The sequence below is a fragment of the Agelaius phoeniceus genome, chromosome 5 (assembly GCF_051311805.1).
Source record: "Agelaius phoeniceus isolate bAgePho1 chromosome 5, bAgePho1.hap1, whole genome shotgun sequence".
Taxonomy (NCBI): domain Eukaryota; kingdom Metazoa; phylum Chordata; class Aves; order Passeriformes; family Icteridae; genus Agelaius; species Agelaius phoeniceus.
This window is the reverse complement of record NC_135269.1, coordinates 16,899,987-16,926,916: the sequence shown is the minus strand read 5'-3', so window position 1 is coordinate 16,926,916 and position 26,930 is coordinate 16,899,987. Positions and strand designations below refer to the sequence as shown.

The following is a 26,930-nucleotide window of genomic DNA, read 5'->3' as shown; positions in this document are numbered from 1 at the left end:
AGCCCCCGCCCGCCGTGCGCGGGGCTGTGCCGGGGGCCGGGGCTGCCGCGCCCGCCGCTCGCCCGCCCCTTCCCTCCCCTCCTCTTCCCTTCCTCCCTCCCCACCTCCGTCCCTCCATCCGTCCCTCCCTCCCTCCCTGCCGCCGGAGCGCCCGCGGCCCGCGCCCCTCGGCCTCCCCCGCGGCCCGCAGGGAAGAGGATGGCGGAGAGCGAGGCCGAGACCCCCAGCACGCCCTGCGAGTTCGAGAGCAAGTACTTCGAGTACAATGGGGTGCGGCTGCCGCCCTTCTGCCGCGGGAAGATGGAGGAGATCGCCAATTTCCCGGTGAGGGACAGCGACGTCTGGATCGTCACCTATCCCAAATCAGGTAGGCGGGCGGGCGGGCCGGGGCTGCCGCGGCTGGTGGGGGCGGCTCCTCCTCCTCTCCCCGCTGGCCGGGCCGCCGGGGCCGGGAGCGGGGGCTGGAGGTGCGCCGGCCGCCCCCGCGGGATGTGGGAGCGAGGCCTGAGCCTGTTCTCCACTGCGGGTGTGCCCGGGGACGGTGCCCTGTATCCAAGGATGGTACCCTGTATCCGGGGATGGAGCCCTGGGGCCGGGGATGATGCAGTGCCCTGTGTCCAAGGATGGTACCCTGTATCCGGGGATGGTGTCCTGGATCCGGGGATGGTGTCCGGTGTCCGGGGATGGTGCCCTGTGGCCAGGTGTGGTGCTCTGCGCCCGGCAGCCCCCGCAGCTCTGCAGAGTTGAGAGCCTGTCCCGGGCACGGAGGGGGGTCGGGGCCCTGTGGGGACTCACGGGGGACTCACGGGGGGTGGGTACTCGCAGGGCCCAGCGCTGCCCCGGGACCCCGCCGGGCTGGTCCCGAACCGCTGGAGTGCGGCGGTGCCGCTCCGGGCGAGGGAAATCTCGCTCAGCAAAGATGTCGAACGGGGAAGGGCTATGGCATCACTGCAAATATCTGCGTGGTGCACAGGTTCGCTGTCTGCTCCACAGCCTTCCCTCCGTGCTGCGCTCCCGAGTCGGCTACCCTGATCCTTCTGGGAGAACATGTGCTCCAAGTACGTTCTTCCTGCACTGTGTGAATCGCCAGAAAGGCCCCCTGGTCACAGTACAAGTGAATGTTTTGTCCAGTAAATGCTTCCTTTGGCTGTTGCACACCGTTTGGGTGTCTGCTTGTAACGCTGTATTTCTTGATTTTTTTATCCTCTCCGTTTCCAAGCAAAAATATTTAAAGATATTTATCATGGATGTAGTGCTGCCTGCAAAGAGACAGACAATATGGGAGCTTTGTACCCCACCTGATAAAATCAGATAAACTGTTTTGTGAGTGCATTCTCGAGTGACTTTTTTCCTGACAATGAGAGGATCACTTTCTAGGAAATCCGAAGTCCACTGGAGAAAACAGATGTCAGCTCTGTAAATGCCCTTGTAATATGATGTTTCAGTATTGTAGGTTTCTCACTTACTTCATTGTTTGTTGTGTGAATGGCTAATGCTTTTCAATTTCCTGGTGTGCTGCTTCAAGCATGCACATTTCTACAAAGTAGCATCTATTATGCTTTTATAATTTCTCAAGCAGTTTCAAACATTTGTCTTTACATTTTTTTATATTTTGTTGCTAACTATGCTCTTAAAAACTGGCAAGACCTTTATAGATAATCCATTAGATAAGGGAAAATGTGAAGATGGATGGCCCTCAAAATACTAGGATTAGGAATAGACAGCAACTTTCAAATTGTTCTTTTAAATTGTCTTCTTCAAGATTTATATGTTGCATGCAGCACCAACTCTGTTAAATTCTTTGTGGTTTAGGATTTCAGTTTTGAGAATCTGAGGCTACAGTGTTCCTGTGTTAGATTTGCACCCCAATTTCATAGTGGCATCTTGTTAAATATCTTCAGCCAATCTCAGCCAGCCACAATATCATTAATAGCTGGCAGTAGCTTAGTTTTGATGGCTAGACAGTTGGCTGTGGAAAGCCAGCTTGCATAATCATATTTAATTTGCTGGTTTGTGCATATAGCAACATAATATTTGATTATAGCAACATAATACTTGATTTTTTGGGGCCCCAGTAACAGGGAGCTGCCCACTTAGAAAATGGACATGCTGCAAGAGGATTTACTGGCAGTCACTGGGAGAAGGAGGAGATGGGTGAGACATGGAGAAAGTGCAGTATTGTGTGGATGAGCTGGAGGAGCAGCCTTGAGATCAAAATAGGATTTTATTTGCCAGGAAAGAGAATGCTTGGGTGGTGAGTAATCTGATGTCATTGTTGAGGGAATAGGCTCTGGACAATAATAGCATCTTCAAGCTCCACCTTCTTGTAGCCCAAAGTCTAACAAGACCCTTGGAAGTTTGTTTTGTCAGCTGCTCCTGTGTGGCTTACAGCTTATTTAGGGCTTCAGAGGGGCTGCTGGCTAGGGACAAGCATAGCAGCAGAAACTGGGCTTCCCTAGGATGGTTCCCACTGATTAAGCCAAGGTCATGCAGAAAGTCTACAGCAAAGCCAGGAATTAAATCCAGAAGCCCATTATCTAAACTCCAACTTCATCTTGCTGCCTCTCTTCCACTTGTTCTGGTAACATTCAGAGGTAGAACATGGCTGGGACCACTTTTCTAGTTTCTGTGAATAAATTGTGTTTGAATAATAGTTCAAGAAAGAAAAATGCACCAATGTCAAATAGGTCCAACAGAAAACTTTTTTCTTGTTCCTAAGGAAATCAGCTTTGTTCAGTGTAGCAGCAGCTTTCCATCTGCTCAAACTGTGGAAAATACCCAAAAAAGTCTGTTTGCTGGATGTGTGAGAGGCCAGAGCCTGTGGCTGCAAGCAGAAGGCTTCAGCAGTAGCTCTTGACCATATGGTGGCTTATTTGGCAGTGAAAATCCACAAGTGGCCAGGACTGCTTCAGCTGTCCCAGGGACTGGTGGAGTGGTCTGGAAGCCATTTGGAAGACACTGTACACTGCAGGAATAGTGCAGCTCCAAACATGTGAAATGGAGGCGGTGCTTGGAAATAGTTACAGTTATTGGTAAATTGGGAGTGACCCAGGAAGAAGCTGTTCCAATAATGGTTGAAAATCAAATGTACCAGTGGCCTTACTGGCAGTAATGTAATAAGCCTAATGGAAAGTGACTCTGCTTTAATGTGATTTCCACTGAGGGATGGCTGAATAATGATATCTCTTATATCTTTAATTATTCTTAACACCTGTGCCCAATCAATGGTAACAGCTTTTGGGAGCTTCTGGACTATGAGAAACTTTATGCCTAAAACCCAGAGACTCAGATATATGAATGTGTGTCTACATTTGTGCATATGGGAGTATACTGTAATTATAGAAAACCTTTTTTATCATGATGCATAATTTAAAATCGGGTGTGCTACTGAAGAAATGAAGTCAAAAGTTTCATCTTCCACATAACTTTGTTGTCTAGAGTGGGCAGGCTGAGTGGGACACACAGATTTGCAGGAGAAATGTAAACCAGAATGCTGTTCTCTATAGTGTGAAATAACTGGAGCTCACACCACAGATAAGATACAGAGGCACTGTTTATAGGGAGCACTGTGCCTCTGCCACAACTTGAGCTGAACCCTCTCATCCTGTGGATTTCCTGTGCCCTACTTGAAAATTAAAATTCTCATCTGTGAGCTTAAGCTACAGAATTTATGGAGAAGCAAACTTTTCCATGGTATTCCCTCAGTCACCATGCTGAGAGCCAGGTTAGCTGTTTGCTAACATCAGTGATTTCAGTGGAATTAAATCAGTCCCTAAAGTGTAGTGTTTGGTTCAGGTTCACTCAGTGTTTTATTGTATCTTACAGTGTCCCCCTGGCTGGACGTGATCTGTCCATGTCCTTGCTCAGAAGTGGTGCACAGCAGCTCCCTTCATACCATCTTGTGTGTGTTCTAAATGGATGTGTACTTGGTCTTCTCAGGTCAAAACCCACAAGTTCATGCCTTTTGCAAAACCGGTAATTTGAGAAAGTGAGCTGTTTACGTTAATAATGAAGCACTCTCTCCCATAGTGATTATTTTGCCAAATAAGTTTTTGGAGTTCTGTGTGGAAAAATGTCAATTATTGAGCAAATATCAGCTTCAAGTCCAGCCAGTTCATGAGAACTTGCATTTGGTGCCAGACAACAGGTGAAAAGAGCAAATGTTGCCTATGGCCTTACCTCTCTGGGGGTGTCTTTCTATAGATTCTCAATTTCCCTTGTAACACTGGATTTTTGTAACTACCCTTTGGCTGCTAGGGAATATGATGGCTCTAGACCTTTGCCTTAATGAAGTGCCAGCAGTGATTTTGTGGGTCATTCCAAGGACAGCTTTCATGTGTGTGTATTTACTGAGTTCTCCTCTTTGGAATTCTTTCACACTCACTCTGGTGTTACGTGAAATGAATTGGGGAAAGTCCATTTGAGTTGTCCATTTTGTAATGTGTTTGAGAGGTTCTGTGTGTACAGGTCATGCCTCTGGCAGTGCATTGTGTGCATGGGGAGGTTCTCAGTTCTCCTGTTCTGTGTGCCTCTCCCACTGTGTGCACATCTCTTTTATTCTCCTATTTCTAGCACTCCTGAATCCAACACTCCCTCTTGCTGGGTCACCAGGATGTGCCAGTCCCTTCCTTGGCTCATGGAGGAGCTCTGTCCTTCCCCTCCCTTACAGTCTCTCTGCATTCTTCCATGGCCCATTTCCCTCATCTCATAGTCCTTGTTATGTTCTTCCCATGCGGGGACTCTGTGTGCCCTGAGGTTTTCTTCTGTTACAGGGAAAGAGTCGTTTGATGCATTGACCATTACAGCTATGGCAGGGACAGCTGTTAAACTGTGAGATACAGTGGGCACAATATAATCAGCAGTTTTCCTCTTTGTCTGATTCCCCAGTAAAAGTGATAGACTTCAGCTCATCAACATCTAAAATATTGTTTGATTAGACTCAGCACTCAAAAGTTGCTGCACTTAAGGCAGAGAGGCTTGAACCATTTGAGATGTAGACATACATGCTTTTTCTTTGGATATGAAGTTGGTTTAAGAATTTCTTATCTTTGGCCTCTTGTTTCTTCCCCTTCCAATGAGCCTTAGCTGTCTGTGGGACCATGTTATAAAACAGATTGGCAAAATCTTGAATAAAGAAATACATTACAAAGAAAATGTACCAAGTAAGTATGCCAAAATCTTTCTTTGTTTATCTTGTTCAATCCTACTTTTCATATTTTCCACAGACTGTAAAAATCTCCTGGAAATGAGGTTATATTTCCAGGTGAGATTGGTATTACTGTATTTCACAGTAACAGTCTTATTATTCAATATACAGAGTATTATTGCTTGACTAAGTTCCCGTGGCTGCAGATACCCAGATGGGCACAGGTCAAACACTGCTGACAGTCAGTCCTGATTTGCACAGTCATAACTGAGAGGAGAATCAGGCTGAAGGGTTGCCCAAGGATGTTCCTGAGCTGTGGGAGGCTCGGCTGGGAGCTGTCAGAGGGACGTGTGGCAGCTGCGGTGGATTGCAGAGGTTTCCCTCCTAATGGCAGGTCTGAGTGGCCTTTGTAGCAAAGGCTCCTCGGGGGACACAAGCATCCATCCGCATGTGTTAAATTAATTGACTTGCCTTAATTTCAAGTGTTCTCATATGGAACTTCTCCCAGCAGTTTTGTTGGCATTATTTTAAACAACAGCTTTGCAGTTGCAAAAGAGCCAGATTCTGCAGTGCTGGATTTATAGTGCTATAGCCTCTGCAGAATTTTGTTGCTTTGGGCTTAAACCATTTTCATTTAGAGAATTAATGCAAATGTTGCTGGCCCAGAGGCATGCCTTGAGAAATCATGAGGGTGGCTTAAAAATCAATTTTTTACACAAAATACATTTGGGATTTTTTTTTCTTTCACCTCTGGTTTTTGAAGCAATATTATGCTCTGTGACATGGAATGATGAGAAACCTCTGTTAGTTGCATGAATCTGGATGAGTGAGTTGATACCTTTAAAACCAGAATAGAGCATGTAACTTTTTCTCTCTGACAGTAACATTGCAGTTATTTGGTTTCTTTAAGCAATGTATAAAGCTCAGATATTGTTCTGTTTTAATGACAGATGAATGTGCATCAATTCCCATACCAGCTGGCTAGAATGAATGGAATTCTTTTTCAAACAGGAAGGAAAGAGCAAACTGCATTGTGTGTAGAGATATGCTTTGTGAGCTGTCTCTTTAGGAACTGATGGACAGGATCTACATTTGAATCTGATTTCATGTTCTTGATGACTGAAATTGTGTTCCCTCCACCACTGAGAAGAGTAAATATTCCACTGCCTAAACTCACTCCATTCAGGTGCAGAAAGTGACTCTGGTAGATTAATATTTTTGGGGGTTAGAGCCTCTGGGTTCCTGTGCTTTGAAAGTCCTTCTGAAATGGGTCTATCTTTTTATTTATATATAGCTCAAAATACCTTCAGGTATTGACTCACTCTTAAATGCTGCTAGGTTAAGAAAGTATAAATAAAACTATCAAAAAATAAGTAATTGAAGACAATGTCTAGTTTGCCACTGATGCATTTGACTTGATTTCAATGTGAGTAGAATTGGATAGGTCCTTTTATGTCTCAAACTTGAAATAAAAGCAGAAAAAAAATATCTGTGGTTAAGGGAAACTTCTTTTATTATCCAGATAGCAGTGTTTCTCTCATGACCCTTTTATCAAACCAGTGAAGAGATGTTACTAGAGGCAGAACAAATGGTTCAGAAGACGAAGAATTCTCCAGTTATTTAATAGGTTTTGCTGGGTCTTTTGCAAATGCTGCATAATTGCTTCCCTGCTGTTAAGTAGTGCAATATTCAACCTTTTTTTTTGTAAACAGGCATAGGAAAAAAAAAAAGAAAAGTGTAAAGTGGGTAAAAAGTGTATTCTGAACATGTGAAATAATTTTTGATTGTATTAAATGATAATGACCTCAAAAACTAAAGAATTATAAAATTATGTAGATCAGCCAGACCCACCTGCCAGTCATTCTCATTTCATGTTAATGTTCATTTGCCACAGTAAAGATATTAATGAAAGGAAGCAAAGTGCTTAATTTTTTAATTCTTATTAGGCAGTCTAATTAAATGAAGGTTTTCCTTTTGTTGGGTGCAGTGGAGGCATGAACTGTACACACGGAACCTCTCAAATACCCCATGCTGAGGGAAAGGAACGACCCTGTTTTGTCTCAAAAATGCTGCTTTAGAAGTGATACAAGCATTGGGACACTGGGCATGCAATGTGACTTCGTGGCTGCAGATTCTGTGACCAGGGATAAATCATATTATCTTTTTGTCTGTGTTTTCCACTGGGTGTGTTTCTTCTAATTTTTCATATATAATGGTAAACAGTTCTCATGGGCAAACAGATGTCACCTACCATATCTATTTTTTTCCTGTCAGGGAGTTGTGCAGAGCCAGAAGGGTCCCCCTGAGCCTCCTTTTCTCCAGGCTGAGCCCCCCCAGCTCCCTCAGCCCTTCCTGGTGCTCCAGACCCTTCCCCAGCTCCGTTCCCTTCTCTGGACACACTCCAGCCCCTCAATGTCCATTTCTTGTCCTGAGGTTCCCAGAAGTGCCCCAGGATCTGAGGTGTGGCCCCAGCAGTGCCAGCCCAGGGGACAGTCACTGCCCTGGCCCTGCTGCCACACCATGGCTGGCACAGCCCAGGTGCCATTGGCCCCTTGGCCACCTGTTGATGCAAGGCCATGAGAAACACAGCTTAACCATGCAGTCCAAAGCTTGTTTACTGCTGGTCAGGATTGCCAAAGTAACACAGAACAGCTACAGGCATTGCTGAAGCTGGATTGCTCTCTGCATGCAGAGCTGAAATGCACATTAGTAATGATCAATGTCACTGATTATATGGGATCACCAGTGCTTTCTGTCAGAAAAAGTGTCTTCAACCATTTTGCTGCAGCACTGTAAATCTGTTGCCTGAAAGGGAAAAACCTTGTAACAGTATTAAAATGATAAAATAAAAATGCAGGTTCCCCATGGTTATGGGCACACCCTGCATCAGATTTCCACAATTTTTATAAGTTTCACAAATGATGATATCTAACAAATACTGTCCAATTAGAAGAGCAGTTGGCTTGGTAGTTTTTCCCCAGGTTCTGTCCCATTAGAATTGGTTCAGGGCTGACATTTGGAAAACAAAATGTCCTTGAAGGTTCCCTTATTGAAAATCAGTCTTTCAGGAATGTTTTAGAAGATCACCTTATTACTCTAAAATCTAAGATAAAGGGTAGGAAAAATACCAGGAGCTATATAACCATGTATTATCAGTCCACAAAGCTATGAATATATGAAAAATGTATAAAAAAGCTAAAATCTTTAGGCATCCACCCCATGGTATATCGGTTGGCTGATCCCCTTTTATACTCCCAAACAGATCTCTTTCCATTTCTGATTCTGAAGAGCAGCAATGGAAAGGGTTGTTGCTGGCTTAAAACTGCAGTCCAGCTAGTGGGGGGGGACATAGGTACCTTGAGAAGAATGGTTTTGCTTAGTGCAGCTATAACTTGAGTGAGGTTCTGTGTGGGACAAAATGCTTTACTCCTTGACCTTAGACAAGCAATAGCTGACTGGACAGGTTGTGTTTTTTTTAATGTATAACCTGTACCTGCAGCTGTTTCACATTATATTATTGCTGTGCTGCTCTCTTGAAGCTTGACCACCTAATATGTGCAAATGCACATTGTGTGTAGGCAGGTTTTGCCTAACAATTTTCCTGGAAGGGGTTGAAGCTGAGGCAGAGAATTGCCTTTTGAGTAATGACAGACATCTGACATTATTATGTGGGGAGAGGAGTATGTTCACAGCCAAGGGTATGGGATCTACCTCAACACAAGTGCCTAATAGAAGTGCCCTGTTGTTCCCTGATTTCTGATCCTATCTCAGTCAGCAGAGCTTGCTGTGAAGCTCTGTATTTACTCACAGACCATAATATGACTGTAGAAGAGAACACAGTGTCCCAGAAATCAATGGAGCTAGGGGTAACTATGCAGTTCTTTTCGATGCAATGAAGTCTTTGAGTGTGATTTTAAAACCCAATGACTTGTCATCACAGCAAAGTTCTTTCCTGCATTGTTGTCCTTGGTACAGTGTGTGAAAACAAAGGCACAGTGGGAAGAATTTCAGCTGGAGATTATGAGCTCCTGCTGGGGTAATGTATTATGCAATTTAGGCATGTTTCTTGATATGGGTTCTAAAAAGATGGGAGAATGGAACTGCCAGAGGATACAAGAGGGCAGGCTACAACTGAGCTAACTACAAGATACAAGAGGGCAGGCTACAACTTATTGTGCTGGGTTGGCTTTAGACCTGGTCAGCCTTAAATGGATGTGGAAAGGGGGAAGAGAAATGTCATTCTGTCAGAGCAAGCAGGCTTATTGGTTATTTCTATGTTACTGCATGTTGTATATTATGTTTTTTGGTCTATCGGATGTTGTGCTCTCTTTACCATGGAAGCATGTTTGGTTGGTGAGTAGAAACTGGAAGAAAAATTAACCCAAGGATATCTGCTTTCAAAGGTGCCTGTGCTAGTGCAGAGTTGTTAGTACCCTTAGCCTGCTGTCCATCATTCCTGGTAGAACAACAATGTGCAGAGTATTTTGGGTGGACGCATTCCGATTTGTCCCACACAAAATTTGCTACATGAGTTGATGCCAAAAGTAGAAACTCCTTCAGCTAATTTGGCAGATCTAATTTTAAGTGGATTGGAGCAGTTTGTGTGAAGTTACTCCATTAGTGTTGACACCTGGTACAAGACAGGGTGAGCATCCACAGATATGGACAGCCCAGCTAAAGCTTCCATAGAAGAGTAAAACCATTTTCCCTTTGAATATCTGATACCAAGAGATGTCTGTAACCAGCCAGTAGCAGCTGTCTGTGAAGGACCTGTGACAAAATCCAGGACAGCTGGATATGATGAAGTCATGGATGTAGGGACAAACTTGAAGACACAAATCAGGACTCTTCAATCAGAAGGCAAAATGAAGGCAAACTTTTGGCCTGTTGATGTTTTTAACAGTAGATCTGTAGACCTGACTCACAGTTCTTAGAGCTGTTAGGATGCTACTTACTCAGCCCTTGCTGCAGAGCATGTCAGGATGTTGTGGATTATTAACAAGGATAGAAAATAAATGCTTTTTGCCCCAGCTCTCCTCAGCAAAAGACCTCTGCCAGCAAGAGCCAGATGAGCCTCTCTTCTTCAGGGAATCGATCTCTATGGGTGTGGGTTTGGCTGTTCCACAGATCTCCCAGAGAACAGGTCCTGGTGTGTTTTATTTACTAGTGTTGCTCCAGTTTTAGGACCCAGCATGCTCCAAAGGAGGTGTTTTGCTCCAGGCTGGTGTTTAGTGTGGGCAATAGTGGCCGCCTGCCTGGCTGTGTGAGTGAGGCTGCCCTAGCTGTCAGTGCCAAGTCCCAGACACTCTGTGGTTGATGTGCACTTCTCATCCCGTCCTCTGTTGAGTAGTTAGTGTGCTAATGTAAGGGAGAATCACGACTCAGGCCACTTTAAAAAAAATAGTACTGATGCATTAGCCAAAAATAGCTCAGCTTTGTAACCAGTTCATTAAAGCAGTGCTTTAGGATACTGTATTGGACATAATAGCAATAATTCTGTGGATAATATGTGTGTGTAAACAGTTTGGTGACAGCATTTTTAGCAAACAGAAAGTAGGTTTTCCTCCTAAATAGAATGGGGTTTCATAGTGTGCTGTTTATAGCCTCTGGCAAAACATATTCAAAACACAACTCAGAATTAATGGACCCATGTCTGCAGAATTTAGCCCGTTGATTTTGGTTCAAAAGCTGGTAGCTGCAAAAAGAAAAATAAATGGATTATGAAGTCTAAAAATCTAATACTGTGCTTACTGAATGTTGCTGGAGGTTGTGTATTTAGCACTTCTTTTAAATCCAGTCTTACCTAAATTGTCCCCTTTCAGAAGGTCTGAATTCAGGCTTGTTGTGTCCCACAGACTCCCTTGACAGTTACCTATTGACTGTGCAACATTTAGGCCATATAAGAGGGACATTAGTTTTAAAGGATGAGTAATCAGTCCTTTCTCAAAATTCGGCCCTCTGATAAATATTTAATTGGTCAGTCAAAAGAAATAGTGTGGCAATATAACATCACAATTTCAGTCTTTATTCTGAATCCCCAGTCTCATTTAGGAAAACAGAAGAATTGGAAAATATGGTATCAAGGTATATACATTATTTTTATTTTTAAAATGCTAGTCATTAATGAAAACCTCTATTCGTAAGCCAGGTGGAATTCGAATTTGTAGGAGAACTTCAGCATATAGAGCTCAAGAGGAGATACTTTAATGTTTTGGAAATGTTTTTTTTTTTCTTCTAATGGAAAATCTAATTTTCTCTCCAGTATTGTAGGGTGAGGATGAATCTGTCATACTGACCTGAAGATTTACACTGCAACTGGCCAAGGAGGAATGAGCTTGCAGGCAATTAGAACAACAGTGTGAGGCTCTGCTGTACAGCACTTGCAGACCAGTCTGGCAGCTTTGGCAGCCCTCACTTTTAATGAGCACTTGCATCTACCAATGCTATAAAAAAGTTATGAGTCATAATGGATCTGCTGCACTGGATTAGCCAAAATTTGGTCAAGCTCTGGCAGATCAAACAAAGTACAGATAATTGGGGTTGTAAGATTACTAGCATTAGTATTTCTTTATTTTAATTTTCCATGTGGTTCCATACAAGGAATGAATAAAGGGAATATACCAAGGCCTTTGCATCCTTAGGCTGCAGCTTTGTCCTGTCTTAGCTGATAAGAGAGGAGAAACTGAAAGAAACTGCCTTAAAAATCACCTAGAGAAGTGAAATTTCACTGGAAATCTTATGGTTTTATATCTGCCACTTCACTTTGAACACATCTATGATATCTGGTGACTTCATAGGAGTGCCAGTGGCCAGAAAGAGTTGAGAGAAGCCAGAGAACATCTGCGCTAGAGAACATTTCTCCCTTCCACAGTGACTAAATTTGACATTGAAGACATCTAACACACAGAAGGCAGGAGGAGTAGCTGTGGTGTTTTCGAGTCGTGTCTGTCTCCCTGCGCTGCCTGGCTGCTGCTGCAGCAGCTCCTGAGGAGCAGAGTGGCCCTGGTCTGACTTAGCTCTTGCTGCTGAGGCACTGGCCATGGAAAGGGCACAAAGGAAGAGTTCCCAGTCACAGGGATTGCTGGGGTGTGGTGGGATTTGTAATGAGTCCTGGTTCCTGTGCATCATTAAGTAGCCCAGGAAAGCACAGTGCATCCCCACCAGCAGACTCCTGTTATGCAGGGTATAGAAATACTGGCTCACAGATAATTTTAAAAGGTCTCCTAAAGACACCTGCAGATTCTGGCAGGTAGTAGCTTCTCACAGCTGTTTCCCACCCCCTCTCTTTCCAGATATTGTGTGATAAACTGGAACACTCTGTTCTCCTGAGGCGTTTTATTGACATAGCAGAGGAGCTTGTCAGGAAGAGCATTTCTCAGGTACTTTGCACTGAAGTTCCTCAGATGCAAACTGCCTCCATTTTAGCTGTAATTGGATAAGTGTTCATGAATTCCATGTCTGTTTTGGCAATATGACCTTAGAGGTAGCAGGGTGAGCAGTCTTCCTCCTGAATGAAATGTTGCAGATGGAAAAAGAAAGGGTAGAATTGCTGGGAACTTATTAATGTGGCATTCGGTTTCTCATGTCCAAAGGCTGGCAGTTAATCCTGTTTTTCAATGATTATCCTACTGTGTTTATCCTTCTGTACCATCCCAAGTGAGGTGTGCATGTACATGTGCAGGTGTTCAACAGCACAGGGAGGAAGCAGTGAAGATACTGGAGATGCACAACATCCATTGCCTTGGCAGGGCCAGAAATGTAAAGGCACATTTTTCTCCTTTTCTTTTCTTTTCTTTTCTTTTCTTTTCTTTTCTTTTCTTTTCTTTTCTTTTCTTTTCTTTTCTTTTCTTTTCTTTTCTTTTCTTTTCTTTTCTTTTCTTTTCTTTTCTTTTCTTTTCTTTTCTTTTCTTTTCTTCTCTCTTTTCTTCTCTTTCTTCTCTTCTCTTTCTTTTCTTCTCTTTTCTTTTCTTCTCTTTTCTTTTCACTTGCCTCACCTTTTTCTTCTGTCCAACAGGTATCATAATTTTCCTTTTTGTTAGAAAGGCTCTGTGACATTCAAATAGGGCCATGTTTTGTGATAGACTGGGATTGCTGGCATTATTCACATAATCTCCTTTGATAATCTCAGTTTCAGAAATTTACTCTACTTTCCATCCCTAAAAATGATGGTTCTTGCAAAACTCCATAGAGATCACTAAGTCAGCTGAGTCAAATGGCAAATTTCTGTATGTGTTACATACAGGTGGGGATGCAGCAGAAGGCTCAGATCCCATCACACTATGGCATTTTAATAAATTCTGCTACCCCAGGTCTAGGCTTGTGCTCTTCATTTTTTGGATAGGTACAGTATCCCACCTTATTTGGCTTTTCAGCCAGCTGGTGTTCCCAGGGTTGAAGATGTTGCCCTAGCAGCCAGGTCTGGAATTTGGACTGCCTGTTGCTAGGTTAAGTCATCCTTCCTAAACCAAAAGAACATTTAGCTCTGATACATTTAATTTGAGTGGGTTTTAGTCCTAGCAGAGATGTGAAGAGGTCATATCTATCTAATTATACATATAAAAGTTTTTAGATTTTTTTTCTTTTTAAAAAATTAGGCATGTGATATTTTAATTTGTTCTTTTAAACAGGAAACCAGGTCAATGATAAATTTTTTACCTGGAGCTTTTGGAATTTGTGTGTGTAGTAAATAATAATTGATTAAGGGTGACAAGTTAAAAAAAAATCACTGTTCCCTCAAAAGTTAATTCCCTAGTTTTCATTTGCATTGAGACCCTGAAATTCTGAAGCATAGTAACTTGAGTGCTAATGTGGGAAAAAATCAGGCTAAAAAAAATCAGGGAAAAAATACAGTGACTAACAAAAGAGAAAACTAGCACAGAGATCACGGCTGAGGGAAACCGAGATGAGTGATCCTGCTGCAGGTGTAGGGAGGAGAAATTCCAGCCTACTGGATAGTCCCAGCATGTCTCTTTCAGCGTGTCACCGGTTTTGGTGGGAACACTTTTAGATGGAGACTTTTGAGCTTCCAAAACCCCCACTTTGGATGGGAAATACGTAATTTCCCACCTCTGCAGTTCTCCATGGATTTGACAGCAATCAAGCCAAGTCTGGTGCACAGTCACAGGTCTCTGGGCATAACCAGGTAAAGGGGTGCTCCCCATGGGGGCTGTGCTCCCTGTCCTGACTTTTAACTTTTCTGGTCGACTTTGTGGAGAGCTGGTGCTGCCCTCCCGAAGGTTCAGTGTGGTTCTGCCTCAACCCTGCAGCCTTTCTGTATTCAGAGGCACAATAGACATGGCAGCTTTCTGCCTAGAGAGCAGCTGAGCAATGAAAAAATAGTTTATTGTGTATCCCCACGGAGTTAATTCTTTTCATTTCATGAAAATAGGGCTGCTGTGATAGCATTTCTCTTTGCAGGTGGAATAGGAAATACTGAAATAAATTATGGAGAACCAGGGTGTTTCTGGTCAGAATAAATATTTAATGAGAACAAGGGTTGTGGTCATTCAGAGTCACAAGGACTGATACTAAAGTACTGTATGAATGTTGATTTGAATGCATAAAATATATGCTTGAACTTAAAAATGCAGAGTGAACGGCCTTGGGGGCAAGTGTGTATTAAGTGTGTGACAACTGTCTCTGTGGGTGATGATAATATAAAAGTGTCTTTTTTTTTTTTTTTCATGTCCCAGTCCTTTTTAATTTACCCATCAATCAGTAAGGGAACAGTGGAATCTTGAAGTGCTTGCTATCCAAGACAATTCTTGGAGGTGTGTTCTTTCGCATTGTATCCAGGCTGTGTTCACTCCAACCATTGGCCTCACTTAACTGTTTCTGTCTCAGATTAAAAAATAAACAGAATAATGATGCAGTAGTGTTTTAGATCTTATATTTTGGTGGTGGTTTTTTGGTTTTTAGTTTTTTTTTTATTGGAACAACATACAGGATTGGTATAACATACATACACAAAGGTGCCTGTTTGTGTGTACAGTCTTGTTAGTTAACATGAATTAACTAGTGACTGTTAAAAGTGACTTGCAACGCACAAATTATTTTCAAATGGTCATTGATCTCAGAGTTTACAGCTCACCATTCCACAGGCTGGGATGGAGGAGCAGGCTTGGACTTTGTAACCAGTTCTGGAACCATTACTTGTTCCTTTAGGCAACACAAGAGAGTGGACAAATCCTGGTCTCATTTCCCTTACTGCTCACAGTAAATAATTAATAATGGGTTAAATAATGGGTCTGTCTTTTGCAGTTTCCAGGGTGTCCCACACTCTTGGGATCTTTTCATCTGAACTGTGGGGTCTCTCCCTTGGCTCATTGTGGTCTCTCCCCATTCTGTTCCTCCATCTCACCAAGAGCCTTTCTCTTCATAACCCTCTGTCAAATATCTCTGTTTTGAGGGTTCCCTACCTGCCTGAAGGTAAAGTCATTTTGAATAGTTTCCCTGTCCAAAGCCCTAACTGAAGCACCTATTAATTTTCCAAAGTGCAGTCACTGGCCATGATATCTAATGGGTGCTTTGTAAATGTCCTCAGAGTGGGGAGAGATGCATAATTGAGGTTTCTCAAGCTTGTGACTGATGTATGGGTGTATTTGGGGCTTTATCCACTCCATAACCTGGAGGCATAAATAGACTCTCAAATCATTGCATAACAGGGGCCTTGCCTTCAATTTAGAATAAAGGTCTCTCAGCACAGCCACTAATGCATTTTGTGAACTTGGATGACCTCTGTTCACCTCATTTTTAGTTCTTAAAATGGAAATAGTAGTGTTTTGCCAAAGTAACATTTACTGAGGTAAAACCTTTTGTTAAATGCTTTGCAATTCACAGCTTAAGTGATTTGGAAACAGAAGTGTATTTAAATTGTTACTGAAGAAAAAAAATCTCAGGTCTTTTGCATGGAAGATCTACATGTATTTAAAAAACCAAGAGAGCTGACATACTACAATAAAACTGTAGTAATAGACTTAGCTCACAGCAGACTGTTGAGGACAAAAGTTGCCATTATTTCTCTGTTTAGTTTCCCTTCATATGGCTGTGTTTAGATAAGAACTGTAATACAATCTGTTCTCTCTCATTGTTTGGTTTGTGCAGGCACAGGCTTGCTGCAGGAAGTGGTGTATCTAGTGAGTCAGGGAGCTGATCCAGATGAGATTGGACTAATGAATATAGATGAGCAGCTTCCAGTCCTAGAGTATCCTCAGCCCGGTCTGGACATCATCAAGGTACAATTTATTGCAAAGAAAGTCTTCAGCATTTGGGTTTTTCCTCAGTTCCATGTTTTTCACTTCATTTCATCCTGTGTCCTTCTCGTCACTGGACTTTTTTAGAATGTTGCAATGATTCAAAGTGCTAAGAGGTCATTTTAAATTGCTTTTATTAAGCTTGATTGTGCTCTGTTTAATACTTTAAATGTGTCTCCATGTCCTAAATATCTTGGCAGTGGGAATCAAAGTTCCAGGCCTCTCCTGCTTATGTAAACGGGAGCTGGCCAAATGAGGCAAATTTACTTTGATTCCTTCCCTGAATTTGTAAAAGAAAAACTAAAAATGCAGCTATCCATGCATCTGTATTCCCATTGCTCTGACTTTACACATCTCAGTCTTTAAATCCACAGATCCTGGCTGTCTACAGACACTGTAGGGTGTAGCTTGAGGGGTCTGGAATATCCTGCATGAAATTCCATGCAGTATTAAGAATCCCTTGATGTATGGCACATAAGTGTGATCTTGTCCTTGCTGCAGCCACTTCTGACAGAGGCATGTCTTGGAATTATTAGGATAACTCTACAGGGCCATCCTGGTAACAGCTGCAGTGCTGCTTGGACTGAGCAAGCTGAGGCTGGCAGGGATAGAATTAAGCTGCTTGTGGTCAATGACAACGGCATGCTTCCGCCTACTTTAGGCTGAGAGTATTTAGAGGTCAGAGATTGCTCTTCCTATTCATCTGTGATGCCTAATCCAGCAAGACTTCAGTGCTACCCTGCTGCAAAACAGTGGTGGCAATAGTAAGAGGTTTAGTTTGAGATTACACATTCTTATCTATGCCATGTGCTAGCAGCTTGATTCAATATGGATTTATTCCATTTTTTATAGCAGAGCATGATTTCTGTCATGAGACAATTTTGTATCAAATTACAGAAAAAAATATTGTTTGAAAGATGTTCACACATTCAGATTTGGGTCTAATTCTGAGGATAAAATAAAATGCAAGGGTAAAATTTGGAAGAAGTCAGGGGTCATGTTTTCAGAACTTCTAGTATTTTTTCAAGGATTTTTAGTGGAGGCATCACTGGAAATAAAGTGAGTTTGATATTGAGAATCTTCAGCAGTTATATTCTCTTTCTGAGAAGGTCCTGCAAATGGACATGCTTTGAAACAAAAGGGATAAAACCCCAATATGACAAAACCCCTAACACATTATCTAACCTTTTGATATTTAACAACCAGATGTAATTCCCTGACCTGATTTTGAGTCCCTAACTCCTGTTAATTTTAGGAAGTGAATTTGTGAATGGAAGTCACTGTAGTAGAGGGCCTCAAGTGTGCCAGCTCAGGCCAGCTCAGGATGTTCCCTGAAGCAGTGGTCAATGGGAAACAATTCTCTCTGCTTTATTTTAGGAGCTGACGTCCCCTCGCCTCATCAAAAGCCACCTGCCCTATCGGTTTTTGCCTTCGGACCTCCACAATGGCAACTCAAAGGTGAAAATGAGCTCATGTTTGTTTTGACTCTGCTAGCAGCAGTTGTGTCAGTGCTTTGGGATGAGGAAAAAGCTTTCAACAAGATGATTTTCCCCCCATCACAGGTAATATACATGGCTCGAAATCCCAAAGACCTGGTGGTGTCTTATTACCAGTTCCACCGCTCCCTAAGGACCATGAGCTACAGAGGAACGTTTCAGGAGTTCTGCAGAAGGTTTATGAATGACAAGTGTAAGGAGCTGTTCTCTCTGCACACATTTATTTTCATCTCTGCGTTCCTTCTGCAAGTACAGAAGTGAACTGGATAAAGGTGCATTTGTTTTGCATATACAGCAAGGAGGTTGCTATGGATAGCGCTGCAGGGATTGAGATTTGTCCATGCAAACTATGAGCCGTGCTTTTTGTAAATATTTGCCTTACAGTATTTGACCCCCTGGGTTCAGCACTTTGGCACCCAAACCAGAGCAAAACTCTGGTGTACTCTTCTGAAATTCAGTTTTCAGGCTGCCAGGAACCTCCTAAAAAGGGGTGAATACTCCCAGCATCATTTGATTTCAGTTATGCCTCACTATCAGCTACTTCTCACAAGTGTTTCTGGTCCTCAGGTTTGGGGTTATTTTCCTGGTAATTCCTTTAATATTTAAATTTCAGCCAAAAATTCAAGGTTCATACATTGGAAGTTAACACAAAATTCTCTAGTTTGCGTGGGCCTTATCTCCGCCTGCACCAATGAGCTCGAGTGAGACCCCATGAGAAGGCAGCTGCAGGCTGCTGCTGCCTGAAAAATGCAGCTCTGTGAGGAGAATAATAACCAAGGGACTGCCGCACTCTAGCTAAGGAAGAGAAAATAATCCTGCTGCCTTTTATTTCTCTGCAATATCTCCTCTGATACCTTAATGTGACACTGAGAATTCACCAGGTACCTTGAGCTCTGAGAGCAGGATCTCCTGTAGATCCAGAGCAGCAAACATGGAATTTAGGGGAGTTGATGCTGAAGGAGCTGTGTAATACCAAAGGGAAGAAAAAAGGAAAGCCTACCAATGGGAGGTTATTTAACAGGCCTAAAAACCCCTTTGCTGCTCCTTATGCTGCAAGCTTGAGCAGGATTAATGCTCTCCTCCCACTCCAGCCCACCTTCAGTTTTCCATTTACATTCCCTGGGAATGCAATGTTTGCCTGTAGCCCGTGATCAGGAACTTCAAGACCAGAGACATAAAAAAGACACATTAGAAGGTCTTCTAAGATAGAAAGGTTGGGTACTCTTTTCTCTGTAAGTATCCCAAGAGTTATTTGTCTCTTTATCTTGTAGCAGCCATCTGACTTTATCACGACCTCCCAGAGCCAATAAAACATCGCAGCATGTTCCATGGCCATAACTGTACAAATGGGAGGTTTGTAATGCACAGGAAATTTAGTCACTGGTAGCAGAGAAAAATGTAGAATGCATTTCTCGAGGGGTTGTCTTGTAATACTGGCAACAAAAGAGATTCTTGAGGTTGTAAATAATACCAAGTACCAGTGGCTGAACCTCTGGTAGAGACACATAAATTGACTGAAATCAGTGCAAATGTGGACTTAATCAGAGAACTGGAAAACAAATGAGTAAAGCTTTGGGGGGAGGGTTAGGTCCCCCATTACATGGGTCAAAATGAGATGATGGTCTCCTGGGACTATGAACCACTCCAGTTATTTCTTTTTTTTTATTTTTCCTTTCTGAAAACAGCTTAATAACCAAAGTGTTCATTTTCCTCATGCCAATCATAATGTTTTTGCAGTAGGGTATGGTTCCTGGTTTGAGCATGTGCAAGAGTTTTGGGAACACCACATGGATGCCAATGTACTTTTTCTCAAGTATGAAGATATGCATAAGGTAGGTTAGATGTAGCAAAATGGTGTTTTTATCACATTTAGTATCCTAGTTTTTAATACATAAAGCACAAAATTACATTCTTATGTCCATATTTAGGCTCCCTAATGCCTGATACCATTTTTAAAGCACTGGCTTTAAAAATTCAGTAGCTTCTATGGACTTTAGACATTTTCATATCCATATTAATTTACTGGGGAGTCTGCCTGTATGTATAGGCACTGAACTACTTGCAGGGCAGGCAGTGATGTGAAACTGTTCAGTACTTGCTACACTCAGCCCTGGGCATTCTTTTAAAATAAATGTCTTGCTCTATGTGCCATATCAATGAGGGAAAAATATATAATCATTATTTTGTCCTCTGTATTTGGCATTTATTGGAATTATTTGGTTGTTTTTACTGATTTCTGTAAAACAAATCTGAAAACAATGAGGGTATGATCATGTAGCATAAGGTAGATAGAATTATTGAGTCCTTACAGTATGCTGGCTAATAAATCCACTCAAATCAGAAATCCAGTGGAAATACTATGTATTTCGTGTTGCAGTAACAACTTTTTGACAGCTAATGAAAATACTTCAGAATGTTTATTTGACTGGACAACTAATGCAAACATAGGAAAAACCCAGCTCCTGTTTCTAAACCTGTAAGAAGAAGAAATCAGGACAAGACTCAATAAAGCTGGGTAAATTATAATTCCAGCTTTACTGAGCCTTCTGATGGAGTAGGATTCTAAAAGAAGGTGTAATACAATCAGAGTAAATAAAGTTTAGTCAAAATCATTTCAATTCCATGGTTTTGAATAATTAATGGATTCCTAACTGTGCTCACCAGATGGTGGCATCACAGCATGCTTCTGCTTCCTGATAAATATTACTATTTTGTCCTTGCAACTCATACTGAGGAACCCTGGAATTCTGGAGATGTAAATTAATGGTTATTCTCAGAGGCCACCTCCCCAGATCCTTCCCATCTACATGAATGCAGTCCCAGAAGCTGACAAAGGAAGAAGGGCTCTCCTAACATTTTTAGTCAGTTATTTGACTAAGGTGAAAATCAAAGTAACTTTTAAATCCTCTGAAATGCACTGGTATTCCAGAGGGATCAGGGTGGGGTGTTCCCTGAAGTGGGAAGCATCACAATTACTTTTCAGTTGTTCGCTGTTCCAACATCTGAAGGTTACATGGCCATGCTTTCGGCCAGCCTGTCTTACTCTAATTGTTCAGAATGTGTTTCTTTTCAGCAAATTGGAAGGTGGCAAAACTTCAATGCAGTGGTGTTTGTGCAACTTCTACACTTCTATTTTTCACACTCACCAGGATATAACTTACTTTGCAATATTAAAACTCATTAAAAATGTGATTTTAATTATTGTGAAGTAACCCAGGTTTTAAATGGTCTCTTGCAGGACCTAGCGACAATGGTTGAGCAGCTGGTGAGGTTCTTAGGAGTTTCTTATGACAAAGCACAGTTGGAATCCATGGTGGAACACTGCCATCAACTCATTGATCAGTGCTGTAATGCAGAGGCTCTTCCTGTTGGCAGGGGTATGTTTAAAACCCACAGCAAAACTCTTCTTGGAGAAGTTGCAAGTAATCCCCAGGGTGTGTTAGATGTTGGCAAAATATTGCCATGTAAAGGATGGGAGGGAGCTGATTGTTGGTGCAATTGGGGGGCTGGGTTGTTTAGAAATCAGGTTAGGTAGAAGTGACTGGAAAGGATGGAAGAATCCAAGATGAACAGGGTAATGTCAAACCACTCCATCAGAGAGTTTGTCTCACTTTGATGGATTCAGCTCCTTGTGCTGAGAACTCTGCTCTGCTCCTTCTGACCTCTGGCATGCCAAAGCCCACACCATCTTACACAGTTCATCCTGGCCTGAGCCCTAGGGTTTAATTAGATCAGGATTTTCAAGAATAGCAGATATTTCTTATTTGGAAGGCATAAAATTACAAGGAACCACAGCGTCCCTTATAAGCTTTTTATTTTAATTTCTTAACTCAGCTGTTTAAAATGTGTTTGTCTTCCAGATGTTTATTCTGGTGCGATTCTTTCTCTAAGAACCTGCAGGTGCCATGTGATCTGTTGATACATCTATCCTTTGATAAGAAATCAAGTCCTTTCAGTTGCCTTTGAAAAACATAAGAGTGAATTTAGGCTCCCTCAGATTATTTTCTGTGGGCTGCTCTACATCACTTTTAAAAACGAGGCAACCAAGTCAAGATGGTCAGTTCCTATGTTACCCCTACATATGCCTTACCCTAACCTAAAATCACTTCATACACTAATTTAATCCAGTTCTATTTGGACCTTTCCCTTGTTTTCCACCCATAGCAGCACTTTATGATACAGCATCACACATGAAGCACATGTTTATCGTCACCACAAAGTTTCTCAGAGGAAGCAATTTGCAGGTTATTGTCCCTTACTCAGGGGTTATGACAGGAATACTTTGATCTTCTTTTGTGTATAGGAGCCCTTTCCATACTACCACTTTCAGCCATCCTTCATGTGATCGGCAAATTATACCAGCTGCAATTTTTATAATTATTTTCAAATCTCTGATGAAAATGCCAAATACTACCGGTTCCTCTTGACTACTGATTCTGTGTTAGCTGGTTATTTATTCAGTTATCACACATTTGGTTGGGACATCCCCAAGTCCTTGGATAAGGTGCTCATGTGAATGCAAGGCTTTACAAACAGCAGGGTTGTGTTCTACTTGTTGGCCCACATGTACCCTCTTATTTCTACTGTCTACGTATGTTTCAGAAAAAGGCCCTCATGTTGTAATAGAGAAGGAAGGGAGCTGCAGCACTTAATGTGATACTTTGTCATTTGTTTGCTGTGTGCTTTTTAGTATAAATATCCTTATTTTGAATTTCTTTTCTTTGCTGTCTTTGGCTTTTACAATATTTTGTTACTCCAGAATGTAGCTTCATTAGCAGTGCTTTGTTCCTTCTCTGTTCGTTTCTGTGACAAAGAATGGTGGCAATGACATGACAGCTGATTGTAATTTGTTTCAAATATTTTAATTTGTCATTAGTTACATTTACTTTATTATTTTGCTTTATTTTAGTTCTTCATATTTTTTTTCTTTTAGCACATTGATCTTTACTCTGAAGATAACCCTGAACTGCTGTGAAAGCAGAACAATGATTAGATATGTTACTTGTATTTGACTCTTATCACATCATAATTTACGCAGTTGCATGATTCAAATCATAAACCAGGTGGGTGACTTTTTGACAAGCTATCAATTGATACGGTAAAAAAAGAAAAGAATTATTAAAAACAATCCACTGTGTATGTATGTCATTTGTAGAACTTGTCATTTGTCCGTACATGTTTTTAGGGAGACTCAGAAATTAAAGGATTTTTTTTTTTACCAAGCAAAGGAATAAAATACTTTATTATCATTATTGAATGGGAAATACAGGGTTTTGTGTTTCATGCTGTACTTTGTGCTGTTATAGTTGCCAGAGCAAGATTTAAGTTAGTATCAGATATTTATGATTGTGTTTTCTTAATTTATTCTCTTAAAAGTATGTGAGAAAATTGTTGAAAACAATAAATGGCATTTTCAGTGTCAGATTATTCTGGTCTTTGGATCCCAAAAAGAAATCAGGACCCTTTCATACCTTCAGGATTTTTACAAAAGCCCTGCTTTCATAAAATGGCCCTTGCCACACATGCTATACCATCAGATTAATAAGTAATATGTAGATGTTTCAGACAGTTTTGTCTTTGGTCTCAATTATATAGTTTCTGCATAAAAGCAATGGTAATTGAATTAAATGGGTATTCTTCTTATGCATCAAATGCATAATTAAGTTCCCTGCATGTAGCTTTGTTCTTGCTGTTATGATGAAACTCTGGTAGCACAGTCCCAATTTTCCTTTCATTTATTCCAGTTGAACAAGTCTGGATTTTGTCTTTATCTCCAACATAAATGAGAAGAGAATTGGGCTCTCAGTCTGGTTATTCCATGAGGCTTATTCAACCACAAGTAACCCTGGCTGACTTTGAGTTAAATATATCTTGGGCTGCATTGAAACAGTTGTTAAGGGGGCTCCTGCCTTTGGCTGGTAGGTTCAGCAGGGTCACCAGGTTATGTTATGTCATTGGTTGGGTTCCATAGGTTAATTCATATGAGGAAGGTGCTCAGTGTCCATATTGCATCTCCCAAAAGCTTCCTATTGCTCCTGTTAAAAATTAGTCAGTGGCTCAACTTGAGTACATGGCACTTGTTCTCTTTCATAGATGGAAATTTGTATTTAGCAAACAAATATCTCCATGTTGAGAAATGGAAATTCATCTGTTGGACTTATCTCTAGACACAAAATAATAGAAATTAGCAATGAAAATATTATACTCCAGTAGTCAGTTTTATACCCCACATTCTCTGTACCTTTTGGATAGTTCTCTAAGCAGTAGGTGCCAGAGGCATGGTGATTTTGAAATGTGTTCTTAGCTGTTGGAATTATTAAACAGCCATAGCTTGCACTGAAAGAAGAAATCCACATTTAAGTGAGCACCCAACCCAAAATCTCTGTTCATTTCTGATTAAGGCCAGAGTAATGTCTCAGAGAAATATGAATTCTTCCTGTGTGACACTGGGCTGGTACAGCTGAAGATGTGTTTTATTTGAAGGCTTTGCAAGTGTAGTGCCAGAGTAACTGGGTGAGACAATGAACAGCTTTAGGTCTCATTAAGCTTTCAGAGAAAGCCCAGACTGATCAGAATCTCACAGCTGATACTTGGTGCCCAGCACAATTAGATTGTAGGTATTTGGTGTCCTGTTACGTCCACTCTCTGACCTGTATTCTTTCTCTGTGTTTCAGGACGAGTTGGGCTATGGAAAGACATCTTCACTGTTTCAATGAATGAGAAATTTGATCTAGTTTATAAACAGAAGATGGGAAAATGTGACCTCACATTCGATTTTTATTTATAAAAAATGCATGCATATGATATCCAGATATAGCTAGAAGTGCTTTATGCATTCATTTATTACCTGCTGGACAAACTACTGTAGCTATTATGTGTAATAAGATTTAAAGAAAGAAAAACAATCTAAGTAAACCATATCAGATGCAATTATCTTTGATCCTGAACAGCTGTTTATCTTCTAGTATTTAAGTCCTTTGTCCACATGCAAGAACTTCTCAGACAATACTAGAACATTCAGCTGTTATGGAATGTATTATATACGTATAAGGTATGTATCATATATGCAACTAGAATGTACACCTTTTCAGCCCCACATTGATTATTTAATGTGTTTTATAAAAGCTTGTCACTAGAACCGAAATGAACATCCGTAAACCAAATAAAAATTTATTTCTGAGGGAAACAAGTAACAGGCCAAAACAGTATGCTAGAATGATCTCAGGGGTTAATTGTCACATTTATTTTTATAGCAGGTATAGCCAAGTATAAATAAATCCCATTCCAGAATAGGAACTAATCCAAGTGGGGTTCACATTAGGTCCTGCACACCCTTATCTGTGTGATTTGAGCAGGTTCTGTGCACTGGCACACTCTGGGAGACAGGGCTTGTTCTGGTTTACAGCTGTGATTGTCAGCCTGACCCCAAATCCCATACATGCCTTTATGGACACAGCTCAGAGCTGTGGAGGCAGCTGATGGAGGCAGTTCAGATCCATGCCCAGGGACAGCAGATAGAAGATTCTTAAGCCCTCAGCTCTAGGTCACTCCCTCAAAATGGGGCTTAAAAGCCAGGAATCTGGTGCAGGGACTTGCCCGAAAAATCAGTCTCCAACCCATGTCACTTTGCTGTGTGAATTTCTCCCTTTAAGGGCAGCCCCAAAAGTTAAGGTGATGAAAAAGCTCCAGTTCCACTAAATGTTGAGGGCACTTAGCACTGCTTATGGGTTGTTCTCCTGGACTCCACCAGACCTAAGGGGAAGATCTGTGCCAGTGTAAAGCAGGCAAAGGGAACTGCAGCATCCGAGAAGAGAGTTGATGGATATGCCAGCAGGTGGGAGTATTGCACAAATATCCATGCACAATAGGTTCCAGGAATTGTTAGCCATGACTGATCTGGATTATAATCAGGATTCAAGTTTATTTCTCTTATCTTTTTTTGGTCTCTACACAAACAGCCTGAAGGAGGCTACTATCATTACAGTACTCTCCCAAATTATTTTATTGTTCTATTATGTAATGAAATCTATGCTTTTTAGGTTCTCAGCTGCAGGAGGCCCATTTTTTGCTAGTCAAATGTTCAGGCTCACCAAAAACTATGAGGAAGGACTAGTTTTTAGTGTTTCAGTTCTGTTGGGAAACTGTCAGTTCAGCACTGGCAAGTGGTGTAGCATGATGTGGCTTGACAGCACTTTTCCTTGTATATTTGTGAGTGAAAATGCTTTCAGTGAAATTTTATTTCTATTTTTATATTTTTAGTACTGTATGAATATTAAGCACTACACATTATACTTCTGTGCTTGCTTGCTTACTGAATAAAAGATGTGTTCTGTGCATTGTGGCTGCTCATTTTCTAGACCTCCCACTCAGGCCAGGTGGTCTTTGCAGACAAACTACAACAAACTGCAGGAACATGGGAGAAGGAGAATTTCCTCTTGCTACAGAGAAAGACAAAATTCCCCCACAGTTTCTGCAGATTAGAGTCAGAAGAAAATTTCATTAGCACAAAACTACTTAAATCACTTAATCCCGAGGATGTATGAACAATACAACCTAACATTTCTGAAGGCACCAGGGAATCCTGCTCTGGTTCTCAGAGCTGCTTTCCTTTGCTGCAGCTGATGCCCAAAAGCCAGGAATGTCCCACAGCCACATTTCTAACAGCCCAGTCCATCCACATGCCATTGCCTGTGCAGAGGGCCACCAGCTGCCAGGCCACGTTACCTGTGCTGAAATTCTGCTGTTGGGTCTTTGGTACTTAAAAGCATTTGAGTTTTTCTATCAAAATCCAGGGACATTAAACTGCTTCCTTGAACTTTCAGGACTCAGGCCAATGTTACCAAGACTCTGCACAAACACAGACACCCCTTGGACCAATTGTCTGTGGAGAGAATGCCTCATTGCTACCAAAGCATTGCAAAAGAAGAACAAAAATACCAGAAAACCAAGAGAGTTTCTTTTTTTCTCCCCTCAACATTCCAGTTTGGTGAACTGCTTCAGCTGCGGGAACTGCTGCAAAGTTTGTGCCCCGTCCAG

The 26,930-nt window shown here is 41.6% G+C and overlaps 1 protein-coding gene across 1 annotated transcript; it reads left to right on the top strand.

Moving 5' to 3' along the window:
- Window positions 1-26,228, top strand: SULT4A1 (sulfotransferase family 4A member 1). The gene is made up of 7 exons (XM_054631560.2): window positions 1-367; window positions 16,250-16,380; window positions 17,776-17,856; window positions 17,961-18,087; window positions 19,632-19,726; window positions 21,133-21,271; window positions 24,569-26,228. The coding sequence occupies exons 1-7, from the start codon at window positions 199-201 to the stop codon at window positions 24,679-24,681; spliced, it is 855 nt and encodes a 284-aa protein (XP_054487535.1). The 5' UTR covers window positions 1-198; the 3' UTR covers window positions 24,682-26,228.
- Window positions 26,229-26,930: the final 702 nt, after the last annotated feature.

Bases quoted from the DNA above. Each gene is read 5' to 3' on its own strand.
- SULT4A1 (XM_054631560.2), top strand. From the start codon at position 199: ATGGCGGAGAGCGAGGCCGAGACCCCCAGCACGCCCTGCGAGTTCGAG. The intron at 17,857-17,960 runs GTGAAAATGAGC...CCCCCATCACAG, and splicing joins TCCACAATGGCAACTCAAAG to GTAATATACATGGCTCGAAA. The intron at 19,727-21,132 runs GTAGGTTAGATG...GGTCTCTTGCAG, and splicing joins AGTATGAAGATATGCATAAG to GACCTAGCGACAATGGTTGA.